This window comes from Hyperolius riggenbachi, chromosome 1 (genome assembly GCF_040937935.1).
Source record: "Hyperolius riggenbachi isolate aHypRig1 chromosome 1, aHypRig1.pri, whole genome shotgun sequence".
Lineage (NCBI taxonomy): Eukaryota > Metazoa > Chordata > Amphibia > Anura > Hyperoliidae > Hyperolius > Hyperolius riggenbachi.
In genome coordinates this window covers 577,045,984-577,066,483 of record NC_090646.1, presented here as the reverse complement: position 1 = coordinate 577,066,483, position 20,500 = coordinate 577,045,984, and the positions used below count along the sequence as shown (strand labels likewise).

Below are 20,500 nucleotides of genomic sequence, written 5' to 3'. Positions count from 1 at the left end.
AGCTTCCAGGGTCGTTTACCACTGCTTCTCTGTGTCCCCCGGTAGGTGAAAACCACTGGAAGCTGCTGAAAGCTGCCAGAAGATGTTAAATGCTTTTCTGCATGATTGCAGAAAAGCATTTGACTGTGTGAATCAGGCCTAAAGAGGAGTGAGCAGGAACCAGTATACCAGTGGTGACGAATTCGGCACTGGTGAAATGCTGCTTTAGACATTTAAAGGACAACTGTAGGGACAAGGATGTGGAGGCTGCCATATTTATTTCATTTTAAACAATACCAGCTGGACTATTTGGCTGCAGTAGTGTCTGAATAACCGCAGAAACAAGCATGCAGCTAATCTTGTCAGATCTGACAATAATGTCAGAAACACATGATCTGCTGCATGCTTGTTCAAGGCTAAAAGTATTAAAGAGAACCCGAGGTGGGATTTAATAATGTTAGTAGGGCACAGAGGCAGGTTGTGCATACTATCACCAGCCTCTGTTGCCCCATGGTGTGCCTCCAGGACCCCCCTGTGCTCTGCTGTCCCCTGTTACAAAAACTGCCGTGCTAGCGACACACAGCGTGTAGCCAGCAGGCTGTTTACCTTTGAGTGTCTGTCACCGCCGCTCCCCCGCCTCCTCTATATCGGCGCTCCCCGCCTGCGTCCCTTCCCTCCCTCTGATTGATAGTGTGCACAACCAGCCTCTGTGCCCTACTAACATTATTAAATCCCACCTCGGGTTCTCTTTGAAGGGAGAGGATCAGCAGGACTGTCAGGCAACTGGTATTAATTATAAGGAACTATATATATCAGCTTCCATATCCCTCTCACTTCAGTTGTCCTTCAACATTTTTAATGCAATAAGTAAAACTTAAAAGATATGCAACTTACGTGTAAAATAGTTTTTTCCCCCCCTAAATTAAATGCATTTATAAAACTCGGTGCTGAACTGAGGTTTTAAATACTTACTGACCATTATCACCTGACTGTAAACTTTCTGTAATGTCCACAGTATCCTATGCTGAATCAATTTGATTGTTAATTATTTTGTCCATTAGTTCAACGGCTAAATAGGCGCTGGAAATCCATGAAGGACTCATTCAGAAGAGAACTACAAGCTCAAAGGGAAGAGGCCCGGAGCGGAGCCGGATCCTCCACGAGACGCAGATACATGTACTGGGAGCAGCTTCAGTTTCTTCTCCCCAGGATGGATCATCGTCCGTATGTTTCTAACGCTTCACTAAAAGCAAGCATTTCAAGCCGCAGAGTAAAGCCTTATGCTGGGTACACACTATGAGATTTTCTGGCCGATTTACTGTCAGATCAATTATTTCCAACATGTTTGATTTGCTTTCCGATCGATTTCCGAGCATTTTCCGATCGATTTCCCTGAACTTAAATCGGAAAATCAATCAGAAAATGCTCGTATATCGATCGGAAAGCAAATCGAACATGTTGGAAATAATCGATCTGACAGTAAATCGGCCAGAAAATCTCATAGTGTGTACCCAGCATTATCCAGACCCCATAGCTCAGTCAATCTAGACTCTAGAATTTGTATTAAGCTTAAGAAGAAAGCATGAACATACAGCAATTCACTGTTGGAGGGAACCTGAATTGAGATGAATACAGGGAGTGCAGAATTATTAGGCAAGTGGTATTTTTGAGGAATAATTTTATTATTGAACAACAGCCATGTTCTCAATGAACCCAAAAAACTAATTAATATCAAAGCTGAATATTTTTGAAAGTAGCTTTTAGTTTGTTTTTAGTTTTAGCTATTTTAGGGGGATATCTGTGTGTGCAGGTGACTATTACTGTGCATAATTATTAGGCAACTTAACAAAAAACAAATATATACCCATTTCAATTATTTATTTTTACCAGTGAAACCAATATAACATCTCAACATTCACAAATATACATTTCAGACATTCAAAAACAAAACAAAAACAAATCAGTGACCAATATAGCCACCTTTCTTTGCAAGGACACTCAAAAGCCTGCCATCCATGGATTCTGTCAGTGTTTTGATCTGTTCACCATCAACATTGCATGCAGCAGCAACCACAGCCTCTCAGACACTGTTCAGAGAGGTGTACTGTTTTCCCTCCTTGTAAATCTCACATTTTATGATGGACCACAGGTTCTCAATGGGGTTCAGATCAGGTGAACAAGGAGGCCATTTCTTTAGTTTTTCTTATTTTATACCCTTTCTTGCCAGCCACGCTGTGGAGTACTTGGACGCGCTGTGAGGCAGGGCTGCAGTCGTTAGCCCTGCCTCCAGCAGCAGCAAAATCTACAACCGAGTTGGTCGTAGATTTTGCAAGGGGGGATTTGGGGGGTAAGGGACCCCCGTTCAGCCGCGGGATAGCGGCGTTTTAGCAGGGGCACACATGCCCCTGCTATATATAAGCTCTGAAGCGAGTTTTATTCTCGCTTCAGAGTCTCTTTAAAGGACAACTATTCATAAAAACAACTTTTTTTTTAATACTCTATATTAGGGTGCACATTACCACTAGTGCTGTGGGCACTTTATTTCTTCACACAGCTCTCCCTCTCTGCTTTAAAATCATCCTTCACTCCTCACGCAGCTCACAATTATACTTTACTGTGTTCCAGTGCTGTAGCTAGGGATTATGGGACCCCAAAGCAAAACTTTCATGGGGCCTTTAAATGTAGAAAACTCTTAAAGGGACACTGTAAGGGGGTCGGGGGAAAATGAGTTACTTACCCGGGGCTTCTAATGGTCCCCCGCAGACATCCTGTGCCCGCGCAGCCACTCACCGATGCTCCGGCTCCGCCTCCGGTTTACTTCTGGAATTTCAGATTTTAAAGTCTGAAAGCCACTGCGCCTGCGTTGCCGTGTCCTCGATCCCGTTGATGTCACCAGGAGCATGCTGCGCAGGCCCAGTATGGTCTGTGCCTGCGCAGTATGCTCCTGGTGACATCAGCGGGATCGAGGATATGGCAACGCAGGCGCAGTGGTTTTCAGACTTTAAAGTCTGAAATTCCAGAAGTGACTCGGAGGCGGGGCCAGAGCATCGGTGAGTGGCTGCGCGGGCAAAGGATGTCTGCGGGGGACCTTTAGAAGCCCAAGCAATGCCACCTGTCCCTACCCTATGGATATGAGTTAATTGGGCAATTAACATTCTCATGTAATTAACACTGCACATAGTTTATGGGCACTGAGACAAAAGTCAGAGGGGGGAGAAACACAAGAAAGTTAATGGTGTATATGTTAAGTACCCACTGGGCCACCTATGCTCCAGGGCCCCATAGCAGCTGCTATGGCTATTGCTACGCCTCTACTGTGTTCCCCTCACAGCATGCAGAAGAGTCAGAGGAGGCAGTAGACAAGCTTATCAGAAAATTAACAGGTAGGTAATTCTGTTGTAATATAACTAGAAGTCAGGGAGATGTGTATACACCACTCCTGGTCAGAAAAGATTGCACACCTTACTGAGTTTTGCCAGGTGCTGGAACCAAGTGAGATCCAAGAAGTATAGAAAAGATTCTGCACACTGCTTCCAGGATCAATAAATTTATTGTCCCATGCTGAACATATAAATAAAATCTTCAGCTTCCGAGGATCGTTTTGGGGCTTCACAGGGTCCCCCTTTGTCATGGTATCTTAGACAGAAGAAATGTCAATGGGGTAGATTAATCAAATGCTGCAGGTAATACTGAGGTGCACACACAGCAAGGTGATTCTTGACTATACACTGAGGAGTTGATAACAAACCCACTGTGCAGGAAAATGGTCTAGTCCTGCAGAGGTGTCATTTTCTGGAAATGTTGGAATGATTTTACAGCAGAGAGGTAGAGCTGTGTGAGAGAATAAATTGTCCCTAGTACATGTAGTAATGTGTGCCCTAACATATAGCATTAAACATTTTTTTACCGATAGTTGTCCTTTAAAGAGAACCGGAGGTGGGAGTAATGTGAAGGCTACCATACAGTATTTATTTCCACAATGTGAGTTGCCAGGCTGTCCTACCGATCCTTTACCTCTAATACTAGCTATAGACCCTGAACAAGCATTCAGATCAGGAGCTTTGACTCAAGTCGGTCTGGATTATCCACAGGCTTGTTTCAGGATTGTGACACTACTGATGCAAGAAGAGCAACAGGACTGCCAGGTATTGTATGAAAGGAAATAAATATGACAACCTCCATATCAATCTCACCTTGAGTACACTTTAAAATATTAGCCCCAATAATCACAATACACCAAATATGGCTTTAAAGGGAACCTAAACTGAGAGGGATATGGATGTTTCCTTTTAAACAATACCAGTTCCCTGGCAATAGTGGTTGAATCACACACCTGAAACAAGCATGCAGCTAATCCAGTCTGACTTCAGTCAGAGCACCTGATCTGCATGCTTGTTGAGGGGTGGTGGCTAAAAGTATTAGAAACACAGGATCAGTAGGAAAGCCAGGCAACTGGTATTATTTTAAAAGGAAAAATCCATCTCCTTCCCAGTTTAGGTTCCCTTTAAAGTTAGCATTAGTAGCAAAGAAAATATTCTCATATTTTTATTTTCAGTTATATAGTTTTTTTTTTATAGCATTGCATCATTCTCTAATATTTGTAGTTTACACACTACTCAGCATTCTAAATGATTTTACAGAGCAGGCCAATGAACTTTTGAACTGTTCTCTGCAGGAAAGAAAAAACAATACAGTGGCTGAAACTTGAGATAATAAGCTTCAGAAGACAGAGCTCTCTGTGACTTTGAAAGTCGTGGAGCTCAATGGCTTTTTTGCATAGATAACAATTGGAGTTTCTTAACTCTTCCTGTACTGGAAACAATATTAATTAGACTTATGTCTCTGCTCCTAATGTTGTATTTCTAAGCTGTACTACACATACAAATCGTTACATCATCATTTTTTTTTCCGCTTCAGTGACTCTTTAAGCCTTGTACATGTGCGGGACTGACTTTGGCAGCCATTTTGGGCTATCTCAGGGAATAATCTAGTGTATGTATAGATGTCCACTGTGGTCACTTAATGATCTGCCATGCATCAGTCCCATGCTTACACCACCTGGGAGAAGCTGCCTTCCCTACCCCTAGAAACAGTACTCTCTTGGTCTCTTGGCTGTATAAGTTCGTGCCTAAAACTGTCACCCTAGAGATTGAGTCCCGATTCCTTCAGATGATAGTTATAGTGCATGCGTATGCACCTTAATACAGTGGATACAATTATGTATACGTTTTCACACTAAGGGAAGGCATGTCCTTTTGTAGTGCTAATAAGTTGCAAAATTTTAGTTCAACTCAGTACAAAATATGCAGATTTTATGTAACAAAAGCAAATGCATATTAGAGAATACGATTTTATTTTACAGAAATGGTATATCTTTATGAAAATGTGCACTAAGTTAATAAAGCGAACTGATTTCCGTAGGGCAGCTGCTTCTGTTGGGACTAGCTCAGAAGAAGATGTTCCCACTAAACAAGAGGTGGAAGACCTGAGGATTTCTACATCTCAGCAGCAGCCAAAAAGACAGAAGATAAAACAAATGCAAAAGCAAGAGAAACTGTCCAAATAGATCTAAAAGACTTGTTAATAAAAGTTGGTGAAAAGATCACATCTCCTGCTCCCATTCAAGACGAAGAGCAAATGTTTCTGAACTCCTTGCTTCCCAGTCTGAAGGCCGTCCATCCGTTCTACAGAAATAAACTGAAGATTGATATACTTCATTGCTTTGACAAATATATCAATCTCCAGCCACCTAGTAGTAATCTTCAGTCCCCAAATCAAACACCCTCATAAACTGATTTTTAGAAGACAACTACTAATCAGTACGCCAACCATGTCATTTCAGTGACTGACGTTCGTATTTATTAACCAACCAGTGTCACTAAAAAGCTCTAACAGGGTCTGCTTCCATGTGCTATATCACACTAATAAACAACATCATGATTTATATAGTATTTTTTATGTATATAGTATAGCAAAGCTCTTTATCTCAAATGCTCCTGTATTGATACTTTGATTAACTTTATATAGAGAAAAATCCAGGTGGATGTGGTGCTCTATGCAGTAGTTGCTTGTAAACTGTGCTAATGTGCTACCTTGTGTTATGTCCTATGTGCAAAATTAAAGTGGATCCGAGATAAACGTTTACGCATTGAATAGTTGGGTTCCTTTCATATAGTTTATAGGGCATTCCTTAAGCCAAATACTTTTTTTTGTAATACTCTAATTCCCTAAAACTAAACAAGCCTCGCCCACAGCTCCTTTTGTGCCTTGGCACTCATAAGAGCCAGGTCGCAAGGGCTTATGGGAGCTCAGTCTGGGCAGGAGGAGGAAGTGTTACTAGCCAGAGATTTTAGAGGCAGAGGAGAGGAGGAGAGGAGAGTGGACTTTTCACAGGCTGAGGGCTGGAGATGCTATCAGCTTGCCTGTGTGTAATATGACAAGCAGAACATGGCTGCTGTCATTGTATCACAGGAAGGAATAATCATATACTGTTTAAGCTGTTTGCAGCTAGATTTGCTGTGCAAACTATCTCAATTTTAGATAAGCTATATAGACAAGTTAGTTGTTATAGTTAGTTTTTCATCTCGGATCTGCTTTAAGAAGAGTGCATTGGTAATTTCAGTGGTTAGGGCAGGCATGGGCAAACTCGGCCCTCCAGCTGTTACAGAACTACAAGTCCCACAATGCATTTGCCTTTATGAGTCATGACTGTGGCTGTCAGACTCCTGCAATGCATTGTGGGACTTGTAGTTCCTTAACAGCTGGAGGGCCAAGTTTGCCCATGCCTGGGTTAGGGCCTGAGCCCTCTAATGCAGTTAAGTCAGTTATGCCTAAAGTGGACACAGCTGCGTTAGTGGGCTCAGACCTATTAAAAATAGTATGCTATTGGATGACAAATGTTTGATCTACCTGCGTCATATCAGATCGTGTAAGTTTTATTTATTGCTAAATGGGGAGCGAAACAGTGGCTGTGCAATTGCAGTAAGACGTTTTTAAAACAAATCTAGGATTACCTTCATGTGTTATACACAGTTTGTACTGCAAGTAATTTGCATCATTTCCGTTGCATAACTGCGATTTTACTAGCCTTTTGAGGCAGGGAACACACTTGACAGTTTTCGTACGCGTTTTCTGCACAGAAAAACTGAGAACTCATGTTAATCAACGGGCTAGTTCACACTTAATGTGTTTTTCAGAGAAAAAAACGGACATTCTACATCATTATTCTGTACATTTTGTCAGAACGCACGTTTTTTTCTCCATAGAAACACACTTGGTGTGCAGAAAACGTACGCAGAAAAGCCTTATAAGGCTATCACTGCTTCTGCAACGGGATGCAGAATTTTTGTGCGACGCAGTGCAGTAAGTGTTATGAAAGCTAATACTGTATAAAAGTAAATAAAAAAGTACTGTTATCAATTTGTATTTTAAAAACTATTGTCATACTGTATGCTCCATCCCCCCAGTCATAGATTTTTGTCAAGCACTGTGTCAGAAGTCTGATTTAGGTAGAGAAGGTTCAAACTTACAACATGTCAAAATTACCCACTTCATTCCTACACGCTGCATTCACCTGCGTTGGAACGGGCGTGGTTAAACATAGACACGATCAAGGTGGAATGCGCATGGTATGCAGGAAAGTACTGCATGTATTATGTTTTTTTTTCTTTCATTTTGGGAATCACATTTACATGAGAACGAGCCCACTGATTAACATAGGCTGTCACATCCAATGCAATTCTGCATGCAGGGATAGCATGTGCAATCACCTCCAGTGTTACCCCTGCCTTACCTTTATTACTACCTATGTCCAGAGGAAATGTGAAGAAAACTAAACAAAAATCTATTGGGCAACTAAACAGAAACTCCTATTTCTCCTCTTCTGAGGCCTGGGACCCACTAGCAGTGCTTGTGATTTGTAATGCTATTGCTAATGTAATGCTGTGGGCTATTTTTAAAAATCACATCCCTCAAATTAGATCACACAAGTAGGCTTCAATTCACTAAGCATTAGCACATTCAGCAACGCAGAAAACATATTTTTCCGAACATCTTCCTAAACACTAATTTACTAAGGCTGTTACTGCACTGAAAAGTAAAATGACCGACTTGTGCAGTAAGTGCTGTAATATGTACGAACAGAGGCGCCAAGCAGAGTAAAACAATGTTCTAAAAATGATAAAAAGAGGGAAGTCGAGGTGGACTTACCTCCCTCTGGTAGTGGACATATACTCAAATGCAGAGTAAAAATATATATACAATTTATTCACAACTCCATAAAATCGCAACGCGTTTCGCGGTCAACAGTCCCGCTTCATCAGGCAGTATAGGAGCATAAAAAACTGGTTCAGGTCCATAAAGCGTGACAGAGGCGCTAACACGCTTTATGGACCTGAACCAGTTTTTTATGCTCCTATACTGCCTGATGAAGCGGGACTGTTGACCGCGAAACGCGTTGCAATTTTATGGAGTTGTGAATAAATTGTATATATATTTTTACTCTGCATTTGAGTATATGTCCACTACCAGAGGGAGGTAAGTCCACCTCGACTTCCCTCTTTTTATCATTTTTAGAACATTGTTTTACTCTGCTTGGCGCCTCTGTTCGTACATATTACAGCACTATTAAGTCCACCCCTGGTGGAGGGGTTCTTTCCCCATTTTCCTATCTACAGAGAGTGACTTTTATACCTGAGTGGGGTCAGGTACTAATACTCCCCACCTGCCTGTCAAGTGGTGATGGTAACCCACCTTTGTGAGTATAATAACCTTTGACATTATTTTATATATTGAGCTTACCAGACAATATTGCACTATTGGGCTCTCGGTGTCCTCTGTTTTGTTTTTACAAGACTTGTGCAGTAAATACTTCAGGAAAAGTCAAGAAATGTCAATTCACAAAGAATAGAGCATTAGATTAGAAAACCAAGTAAGATGTTCGGTATTTATCACCAGGCTAGAGCTGTCAGTAGCCAATAATCAGCAAGGGGTGCAATGTTACAGACAAAAGAGACAGCCAATAGGAAGAGCCTCCCCCTCCTGCTACTCGCCCCATTTGGGCAGGATATCAGAGCCACAGAGCGGGAGAAATAGACATTTAAAAAGGTTTTTTCTGTATCCCTTTAAATAATTTTTTCCCTTTTATTTTCTGAAACGCAGGTGCTTTTTATTCCCCATAGTAAACCATGCATTTTGCATACAGTATGCAGAAAGAATGAACTTGCTGAGCGATTTTTTTTCCACCTATAAATACATTAAAAAATGCAGACAATGCGTTTTTTGTGCGGCTCATAAACTAACATTTTGTACATTTTGACATGCGTTTTCCAGACTCAGGCAAAACTCATGCAATTCAAATAAGTATGACCCCTGCCTTAAGGCTGCTTTCACAGTGGGACGTTACAGGCGCACGTTAGAGCAGCCTGTAACGCAGCCCAACTTACAGCAATGAAAAATCAATGTGCTGGTTCACAGTGCCCATGTTGCGTTACATTTTAATGGTACACGTTGAACAAAAGTGCAGCATGCTGTGCGGTATACAGGGCTTTGCTATGTTAGACTGCTTGCACATGCTCAGTGACTAGCCACATGGCTAATTAATATTCACTGCACTGTGGTGACCTAACCTGGACTCGTAGTGTTATCCGGATCATGAATGAATCGTTCATTTGATCCGGATCTTTTTTGTGAGTCGAATAATCCGGATCTTCACAATGAACGATTCGGTTCACAGTGGATGTCTGTCTGGAAGAAACAAGAACATACAGAATGTTGCAGGGAAAGTCGTGTCCTGCTAGTCACTTCACCCCCAGTCTGCTTCCCTAGTCAAATGATTTGGTTCAAAGATCCGATTCGAATCATCCGAATCCTTGAAAAGATCCGGACTTCCCATCACTATCCTGGAGCGACTGTTCTATCAGTATAGATAGAACGAAAACAGCGCACCAAGAGCTGCATAACGCGGCTCAATCTGACGTCCAACTTCAACACCACCATGCGTTGCGCTAGGGGCACGTTATGCAACCTTAACGTCACCTAAAACGCAACGTCTTTGTGTGAAAGAGGCCTAAAAGAAAACCCCCAAATTGCCCATGAGAGGACAGACTAGTCCAGAACATGACTGATCTGTCCAATAGGTAAGATGACAGAGGAAAAAATAAATTTATAGTTCATTTTACTCTGGCACAAATATATATCTTATATGCATGTGTTCACATGGATTTTACATTTTACAATTTTTCACAATAGTGGTCCTTTAACCACTTCTGTGCCAGGGGGTGGTTTTGCTGATCGGTGCTGCGTGGGGCTCTCCAGCCCGCAGCACCGATCAGCTAGCAGCCAGGGCGATCAGACTTCCCCCCCTTTTTTCCCCACTAGGGGGATGTCCTGCTAGGGGGGTCTGATTGCGCTTGCGGGGGGGCTCTTCAAAGCCCCCCTCCGCAGCGCTTCCTGGCTTCCTTTCCCTTCCCTCCCTCTCTCTCCCTCTGTGAGCGGCGCAGGACGGAGTTCCGTCCTGCGCCGGATAGGATAGGCTTCAGCCTATCAGGTGCTGGCGGCCCCCGGCCAATCAGAGGGCGGGGATCGACGATCTCCTCTACGGCGCTGCTGCGCAGCAGCGCCGTATATATGTAAACACCGGGGAAGATCTTCCCCGTGTGTTTACATGTACCCTGCGAGACACGCTCCGTGAACTGACATGGAACTTCCAATGCAATCCACTTCAGGATTCAGGGGCGTAGTTAAGCGTACGCCGAATCCTGAAGTGGTTAATAATAATTATTGTTAACTCTCAGATTTTTGCCTGAGTGTCTTAAAATCAGGAGATGCACTTTGAATTTTAAGGACTTGTTTGTCTTGGAATACTTAGGTTAAAGACTGCAAACATTTACAGACAATGTGGAGGATTTGTGAACCACTTGTAGGGCTCATTCACACTAGAGGCGTTTTCAGACTTTTTTCAAAACGCTTGTGCAATGAATGTCTATGAGAAGGTTCACATCAGCGCGGTTCGTGTGCCGTACTTTCAGCAAAGCGGTGCCTGGACCATTTTTGTGGCGATTTTGCTATAATGGAAGGTACAGGAAAAGCGCTAAACGCTCACAAAATCGCTTTGTGGGGTGATTGCGTTCACGGTTTAAAGAATAAATACATTGTATTTATTATTTTCCGGGTCAAAAAGTTCACTTCCTGACTTGCGTCAGGGAGTGAATTTAAAAAACTCGAGAAAAGCGCTTAAAAAACGTTTTTCACAAAATGGAACACACACCCAAGCACCAAGATCGAAAAAAAAATTGCTACAAAAAACCCCAACGCAAACGCTAACACGAGTGGAAGGCATGGGGAATGAGCGGTTACATTGTGTCATTCTTTCTTTGGAATGGCCAAAAAGTGGCAGCATGTCCCATTTTAAGCCATATTGAACATATGCATTTAAACACATTCCTTATCAAAACCAACTGCAAGGTTACTTGTTCCTCAAGTCAAAGATAAAATATTAGTAATATTAAAAAAAACAACACATAGAATATAGTCATAATTCACTCCTTGTGGTGGTGCTATGAGCTTGTAAATCAGTGTTTATTCTTTACAGTGTAAGTTGTGAGGGAGTGCAGAGGTCCCGCAGTCTCCATGGATAGTCGGCGTGGTTACTAGCAGCGTTGCTGCTGTGTGTGATGCTAATCCCTTTACACCAAATGAATTTTAAAGTGTTAACTCTTTCCTGGCTTGTATAATTGTTTTATACAGTATATCCAAATAACGTGTTGTGGATTCTGAGCTGTGGAAAAGAAAAACACTGGGACCAAGAGTGTCATATCAAACTCACGCTACAGCAGTCTTGTAGTTTCATCATTTCAAGTACAAAATAAAAAAGGTTAATTATTGGTACTTTAAGTGGAAAGATGTGTTTTCATACCATTATAAAGATAAACATTTATAAAGTAATATGCCAAAACGAAGTAAACAAGTTAAAAAATATGTTCATAATCCGACTAAAGGGTGGTATCATAAGAAACTAAACACGTGGCGCCTAATAACATACCTAGTAATTAGGTATCCTTTAAAAATATATCCCACTCAGTGCATACATTTTTGCCAAAAAGTCTACCTCGTGTATAAGTCGACTCCAATATTCGATTCTCTTATGCAGGAATTTTTTATTCACTCAAGTATAAGTCTACACAGCAAAATTAAAGGTACTCCGAGCTCTGAATAAAAACGAAATTGGTACTCACCTGGGGCTTTCTGCAGCCCACCGTAGGCTGGGAGGTCCCACGGTGGTGTCCTAGCTCCTCTCCCAGGGCCTGGCCAGAAATGGCTGCCCGGCGGCTCCCGGTGACACTGGGACGGAGTGTCGGGCTCCTTCCGTAAACGTCACATCTGTCGTCACCACGCCGGCCGCCTCGCGTCATAACGGCGGCCGGCGTGACAGTACTACGCATGCGCGATTAAACCGCGAATGCGCAGTACTGTCACGCAGGCCGCCGTGATGACGCGAGGCGGCCAGCGTGGTGACGACAGACGTGACATTTACGGAAGATGGAGCCCGACACTTCGGCCCAGTGTTGCTGGGAGCCACCGGGCAGCAATTTCTGGCCAGGACACCGCCGTGGGACCTCCCGACCTAGGGTGGGCTGCAGAAAGCCCAAGGTGAGTACTAATTTCGTTTTTATTTAGAGCTCAGAGTCCCTTTAATGGCTGCACTTGGCAACCAGAAAGAATTAACAGCTGCACTTAGAGCCGAGGAGGAGTTAATGATGACTGCATTGCATACAGTATTGCAGCCATTAACCCTGCCTGTCCCAGTTTTAGAGGCTGCGTCCGCGGGAGGATTTTTTTAAATAAAAGTTGCGCTATATGCTAGCACTTCGCTAGCTAATTATGTCCCCCAAGCCCCCCGGCACCCAACTAAACCCCCCGATCGCCGCCGGCAATATTTACCCCTCTGCGATCCCGCGAGAACCGCAGCTTCACGATCCAGCTGCACTCGTCGCTATGGCGACGATCAGACATGACATGACTTCATCGACGTTGTGCGCAGTCCCGATCCTCCCCATAGTGAAACCTGGAGCTGATTGGGAGGCTGCAACATCCCTGGGGGGTACGTATTACGGCGGTGATCGGGGGCGATCGGTGGGGACCGGAGGGACTTAGGGGACATAATTAGCTAGCGAAGTGCTAGCTTAGGCATATAGCACAACTTTTATTTAAACAAAAACCCATGGGGGCATGGTATCCCCTGCCGGGGCTAGCCCGACCCTAGGTCGGGCTTACCGCCAGGGAGGTTAAAGGACCACTTTCGCGAAAACTATAAAATTTTAAATACTTGTAAACACATACAAATATGAAGTACATTTCTTCCAGAATAAAATGACCCATAAATTACTTTACTCCTATGTTGCAGTCACTTACAGTATCAGGCTCTTCAATTGGGACAGCACCAATGGGTAATGATGTGCCGTGATCGCCCCTGGAGTGCACAGGGATATATAGGGGAGAGGATGTGCCTGTCATGTCGTGTGCCGCCACCCACCACTCACCATTTTGAATGTTTTCCCCTATCTGTGGGAGGAGGGGTGGTGTTGTGTGCTCTGGCTCTAATGTCCTACCATATAATTATGTATTTATATTGCACTGGCATCTACTGCAGCACTTTACAGAGTACATAGTCATCTCCATGTACTTAGAGGAGCTCACACTCCAATCCTGTCATAGTCTAATATCCTTACCATATTGTTATGTATTTATATCAGTGACGTTTTGCAGCACTTCACAGTACATAGTCATGTCACTCTAACTGTCCTCCAGAAGAGTTCACAATCTGCTATATGTATAGTAAGTAGTGCATCTTTTTTTAAGGAGAGGAGGCATTATTCAAAGTTTTGCTGTTGATGTCCACTGTCTGTGAATTACACCACTGCTAAGTTCATGCACACCATGACCCCATATTAATACGCCCACTTTCCAGTGCATAGACACACCCCTTTTTACCACACACCCTTTGTGCTCTGCAGTTTAAAGAGGAACTCCAGTGAACATTTTACTGTTGGCAGGTGATGTAGCTGCTGCATGTTTTTTGGCAGTTGGAAACAGCTGTAAACAACTATTTCCCACAATGCAACAAGGTTCACAGACAGGAAACTGCCAAAAGTTCGAACTTTTCTTGTGGGATGGGTTTCACCACAATATCAGTCATACAGCACCCCCTGATGGTCTGTTTGTGAAAAGGAATAGATTTCTCATGTAATCAGCTACTGATTGGGATAAAGTTCAATTTTTGGTCGGAGTTTCTCTTTAAGCGTACACTTTGAAACACCTGAAATTCTCCTGACCTAACCAGGCTAGACTGGTCTACTAGTCTTCAGAATAATAAAGTCTTCATTTCTTTATTCTTTCCCCTTCCATGAGAGCAACAGAATGTGAACTACAATGTGAACTGGAAATAAAAACCTAATACTTTTTTTAGGGTCTATCCAAACAAAAAAGAACATTTTGCTTTAGATAATCTGTAATAATTAGTTATTATGCCTTGTGCTGTAATTAATCTTATGATTGTCATTTAGGTGATTAGTTATGAGGCTTTGTACTGCAGTAATGGGCTTGGCAGTGCATTTGCAGGATCTCTTGTGGCTTTCTGGCATAGATGCTTTTTAGAAAAAAAATTCTATTATGTTGCTTGTAACTTAAAGTACCCCAGAAGCGAGCATTGGTTTACCTGCTTTTATGTGTGGTGCTGTGACGTATGTTACAGGACCATTCTCACAGTCCAGCTCCCCCTGTGGTCCCCACACTACACTGCCATAATACTCGACTGAGTAGAATGTGGATTATGAGTGGGTAGGAAGTGGCAGTTCTCTCCTAGTCAGTTCCTAGGAATGCCCTTTCACTCCCCGTTTGTGTTTCCATGTCCAGGCCCCCCGGATCAAGTCGCATTGTTTATTTAATTCAGATCCCCACCTCGGGTTTGCTTTAAAGACTAGTTACCCAGGTGCCTGCAGTTAAATTCAGACATAAATATTAAGGTGTACCCGGCCATGATGTGCTGATTTCTATGAGATTTTTTTTATTTGACTATTAAAGGGGTCGTTCTCTCCTTCATTAATGCATGGGGTTATTATGGGCTCCTCTGGAGTAAATATGCCATACTAAAATAATGAAAAAATAGTAAACATATATATATTGATACCTCAGAAAAGTTAGCAAGTTAGAAAAATAGCAATACTCAGTAATAGGGAATGATTAGCAGTCATTATTCAAAATGAACACAAGATGGCAGCAGCGAGTACAAGTGATAATACTAAAGAATGTTGGTTCGGATGTTGCCAACAATATTATTTTTGCCAACAATTATCATTATTATATTATTATATATAATATTATTATTTTCTATTCATATAGCACCAACATCTTCCTTAGTGCTTTAAATAGTTAAAAACAAACATTGGGGAATATACTGCGTATAAATAGAAGGCAATTAATGATGTAAGTAAGCAGCACATCCTGAGGAAGCCCCAAAGAGGCGGGGCAAAATGCATTGACGTTTCATATGACCTAAGACTCTGGAAAACTGTATGGGTGCGCTTCCACATCGTTGTATACAGAGGTGCGTTTACTGCTCCGGCAGGAGCGACAACAATCAGGACTTTGCTTATGCACTATGGCATCTGGAGCAATCGTAACCGGGCTCTTTACAAATTCCCTGGCCGGATAAAAGAAGGAAAGTTCATTTGTGACCACTGTTTCCGGGTTACACGTGGATGCAGGCATGATTATCTGCTTCAACTGTGACTCAGGTCGTATGTTTTATTGTTCAATACTTTGGACGTAATGGGCCTGATTCACAAAGCGGTGCAAACTTTTTAGCGGACTTTTGCGCGCGCAATTTGCCGCGATTCGCGCGATCGCGCGAATCGCGGCAAATTGCGCGCGCAAAAGTCCGCTAAAAAGTTTGCACCGCTTTGTGAATCAGGCCCAATGAGTTCAATCATACTAATTCAGCTAAATCCTTATAGACTTGGCGATTACAGCCTTTCAGGTTGGGACCAACCTTTGGCATACAAGTGGGTAATATTGGCCACTAGGTCTATATGCATCGTTACTATTTGTATGTTCATTACATTATGGACTTGGCGATCACATTCTTTCAAGTTTCATCCAACCTTTTTGCATTTTATATGGCAGCACTGCGGTCTTTGGGCCTTATATGCTTTAATACTATGTGAATGGTCATATTTGCGTGGGCTGGATTTATATACAGTCCTTTGTTATTATTGATGGACATTGTATTCCTATACAATTTTTTGGAACTAAAGTGAGAGAAGGATTAGGGGATTTATGTGAGTTTTTCCACGGAATGAACATTGTAGTTTGGATGCACATTGTGCCACATGAGTGGTATATACTGTTGTTTGACTAGTAGTTATACTATTAAAAACTAATTTCAAGAGTGCAGCTATACTGTCTTGGTCCTTTTTATTACAGTTTGATACCTGCCTAAATAGTGAGAAGACTCTGAATGGTCCAGAGGCTTCACCTGTCCTCCTTGACCCCATGATTGCTGATCAGAACACAGCCAGGGCCGGATTTCTGGAAAGGCCGCAAAAGCCCGGGCCTTGGGCAGCTGCAGGCCAAGGGGTACCTGAACATAAAAGAGGGGTTGCTACATAAGAAAGAGAAGGCTGAAAATGGGAAGTAACACATGATAAAGGGAGACAGATGCTCAACGGACTGCAGTATATGGACGAGACACTCTTCAAACTCATCAAACTCTTATCAAATTTGATCAGGAAAATGATTGAATTCCCCTCAATCTTCTGATTATTCGATCTATCGGCTGCGGTGTAAAATTCTGATGATTCTTTATAACGAATTGAATGGTGTATGGTGGATTGGTGTTATTTTTCAAATAATACAATCAATCAACAAAACTGATTAAGTTTAAAATGGCTAAATAAAAATATGCCTGGTGTATGGCCACCTTCAGTGATTTGAGCAGACCGGGCATGTATCACCTTTTGCTCTGGACATTTATTTGTAAAGGATGTATGTTTGCAATCTGCGGTAGTATAGAAAAGCACATATTTTTAATGTCTTACAAGAATGTGTAAATGTGTACTTTCCAATCATTTGCAGATACAGTGATAAATAAATAAATAAATAAAATATATATATATTTTAACTGTATTTTTGTATGTTTTATAACAGGCAAACAACTGGTGATGAGGATGAATTATTATCTTGGAATTATGGTAAGTGTGCAAACATACGCCACAAAATTACATCTAGCCTAAGACCCCTTTCACACTGGTGCGTTGTGTTATCCTGTTTTGCCACAGGGTAACGCTATGCCAATGAAAGTCTATGGGGCATTTCATACCTGACGTGGTGCGGTGCGATGTGCCGGAAGTCGTGAATGTGAGGCACGGGCAACAGTGCATTGTCGGGCAACGCTGTTGCCGTTTTACACTGTTTTCGCCGTTCGTTTTGCGGCGCGCATGCATGGAAGTGTATTTGTTCAATACACTTCCATGCAATTCAAATTTTGGCCACAGGAAGTGATCGCTAGAGAGCCTCATTTCCTGATTGCGCCTGCAGCCAGAAGGGAGATTACTGTGCATTGCTGCGGTAATCCCTGAAGGCTGTTCTTAGCATTGAGGTGCGATGCATTGGCAGTGGGAAAAACGCCTAAAGTGGTATTCTTCCTAATATTATTTGTATTAATTCATTAATGCAGTGTTGCCACTTTACAGAATACATTGAAAAAAATTATGTCACTTAACTCTTTCCAATACAGTTTTGCTTTCACCTACGTCCCTCCTCCCCCCCCTTCCCCCAGCATTTGATATTTTTAGGTGTGCTCGGGAGGACATGGGTGATTGTGAAATTGCGTAGGCAGCGGTGATCCGGAGAGTCTGTACCTCTGCTCTCTAGAGCGAGGAGGTGACCTGGCATGCAGAGATGGATTTACTGTATATGTAATGGGGCCCTAGGCAAGGTAGTAGATTTCACAGTTTTCATAGAGTGAGCTACCCATATAGTTCACATGAGTGTCAATGCTGATGCTCCTTAGGATTTCTACTGTACTGGTCCTCAGTCACATCCAAATGATTCCGCACAGCATCAAATTTGTCCACCACAATGAGACACTGATTATCCAGGTACTCAGGAAGCAGATTTTGAAAAACAGAAGAACACAAACAGATAGATCATAGTGCAGTCTGCTGTATTATTTTCATGGGGGAACCAACACCCTATGGGTGCCCAGTGATGTATAGTACTGCTACGGGGTCACCTCTATACATCACTGAAGCTGAAGTGGAAAGAGGTCAAAGAAGGTGGCAGGTAGGCCCCTTGACAATCATTAGACCCCAAGCACCTGCTTAGGTTGCCTGGTGTATAATCCTGCTCTGCTGACAATAGAGGGAGGTGGCCCTGCCAGTTTGGGTGATGTAGCTACATCCTCTTGCAGGCACCAGCGTAATTTCATTATTACACGATACTGCTTGCTTGGTGCTGGAGGGGATCAGACGTTTTTTGACACTTTGATCCACATGGAGGAATGCTGTGCCTCACTAGATCCAGCCATGTCAACTTAGTGACATCCCAAAATGGACCCACATAATATTTATATTACGTGGTGCAGTGGCAGACGGTGGGGCCAGAGGTGATCAAAGTGTGACTTAGTCCAACACTGAAGGCGCTGGCACTGTGCCTGATTTTGTCTGGCAACGGCGCCATCTAGCGGCAGCCAGGTTTCCGATGTTGGTCTATGTCTGGGTTTGTGTCCCTCATATGGCTCACTACCTCATGCCCCAACCACAGTTTAAAGCCACTTTGGGGGCAGACCTGATAACATATTGTTGACATGAGGGAGGAAACCAACTTGGAAGTAACCCACACATTCACAGAAATAACATAAAAAGTTCATGCTGATAATAATCTAGCTAGGGTGTTAAAGTGAATGTTTACCGGTAAAAAAAAGAAACTCAGATACTCACCTAAGGAGAGGGAAGGCTTGGTCCTAATGAGCCTTCCCTCTCCTCTCCCGGTGCCCGGTCCTGCGCAGGATCCCCCGTGGCAGTATTCGACCAGTTCGGTCAAATATTGCCACTTCCGCATGCCTTCGGGAGCTTTCGGAAGCCTTCGGGAGCACTCGGGCTCCCGATGACGCGGCCGCTCCATACTACGCATGCGCGAGCGCCCTCTATGATGCGCTCGCGCGTACGTAGTATGGAGCGGCCCGTCTTCGGAAGCCCGATTGCTCCCGAAGACCTCCGAAGTCCCTGTGGCGGCGGACGCGAACGGGGGAGCCAGCGCAGCACCGAGGGCACCGGGAGAGGAGAGGGAAGGCTCATTAGGACCGAGCCTTCCCTCTCCTTAGGTGAGTATCTGACTTTTTCTTTTTTTTACCGGTACCCATTGGCTTTAAGCTGGGAAAGTGGCAAAACTTTTAAAATACATGGAAAAGAAGCCTGACTGAATTTGATATATCTCCTACAGATACTAAAGCTACTCTTCTTAATGTACAAACCCAGTTTATGTTTGACCTTAAAATTTTATTTTGTGCTTAGCAAATTGAATGCATTTAAAAATGTCTGTTATTTTTCTCAGGATTTCCCAAATTCCGTAACATGGAACAAGGCTATCAAATACACCACACACAACCCAAAGAGGTGAGATAAATATTATCTAGTGTACTGTACACACATATCGTACAGACCACACATTCCTGAATTTGCATTACTGATCATTTACATATTGAACCTTTCCACACTAAAACCCATACGCACAATAGCAATTTAAAACCCCCACTTCCCCCCCAAAAAAGCGTGGGTGCTGTGTGTAATGTAAAAAAAAGAAAACGAAATGAAATGAGTTTCATAAAAGTAATACAATACAATAAAGTTGGTATAGGGCAAAAAAAAAAGATTGGAAAAGTTGTGCAATGCTTAAAAATTGCACCAGGTTATAACTAATCGAGTTAATTAAAGGAATACTCTGTGGAATGAATTTCCCCTGTGGAATGAACTTTCCCTGTGGAATGAATTTATAGAATTTGGTAAACAACGGGTACACACCAACTTTAATATATCCAAAATTAATGCGATTTTTGGTATAACAGGACAGGAGGAGACTAAGGAAGGCACTTTTTTGATAACAGTGGGTACCCTATATATCCGGAAAATAATAGCTAAAAACTGGAAGAATCCGGGCCGCCTCCTTTTTTTAGAATGGTTTAGGGGAATGGAAAACTTATACGAAAGATCAAATACCCCGACATCAGAAATTACTTCAAACCAATATAAATTTATAAGAGAAATCTGGGGTAACCTAAGGGGTTACACCCCCTTGCGGTCATATAGGCGGGACCATCAAGTACGGGCTAGGGAGGAGGGAGACTGGCGATTAGCCGAAATACAGAGACAAAATGGCATAAGGGACCATGGTGACTGTGGCCTAATATAACCTAGCCTACTTGGGGTATGAATGTGAAGTATGGATTATGAATATTGGGTGTATGGGG

At 42.7% G+C, this 20,500-nt stretch overlaps 1 protein-coding gene across 3 annotated transcripts in view; it reads left to right on the top strand.

Moving 5' to 3' along the window:
• The window catches only part of LOC137527425 (V-type proton ATPase subunit S1-like protein), an 89,100-nt gene that overhangs the window by 25,974 nt on the left and 42,626 nt on the right, over positions 1 to 20,500 (top strand). For 2 of the 3 annotated variants that reach the window (XM_068247940.1, XM_068247939.1), the window contains exons 2-4: positions 1,041 to 1,203; positions 17,182 to 17,225; positions 19,588 to 19,649. In XM_068247940.1, the coding sequence (XP_068104041.1) occupies positions 1,070 to 1,203; positions 17,182 to 17,225; positions 19,588 to 19,649 (240 nt within the window). In that variant the 5' untranslated portion in view covers positions 1,041 to 1,069. The remainder of the gene's footprint in view (positions 1 to 1,040; positions 1,204 to 17,181; positions 17,226 to 19,587; positions 19,650 to 20,500) is intronic. The other variant, XM_068247941.1, reaches the window with a different exon arrangement.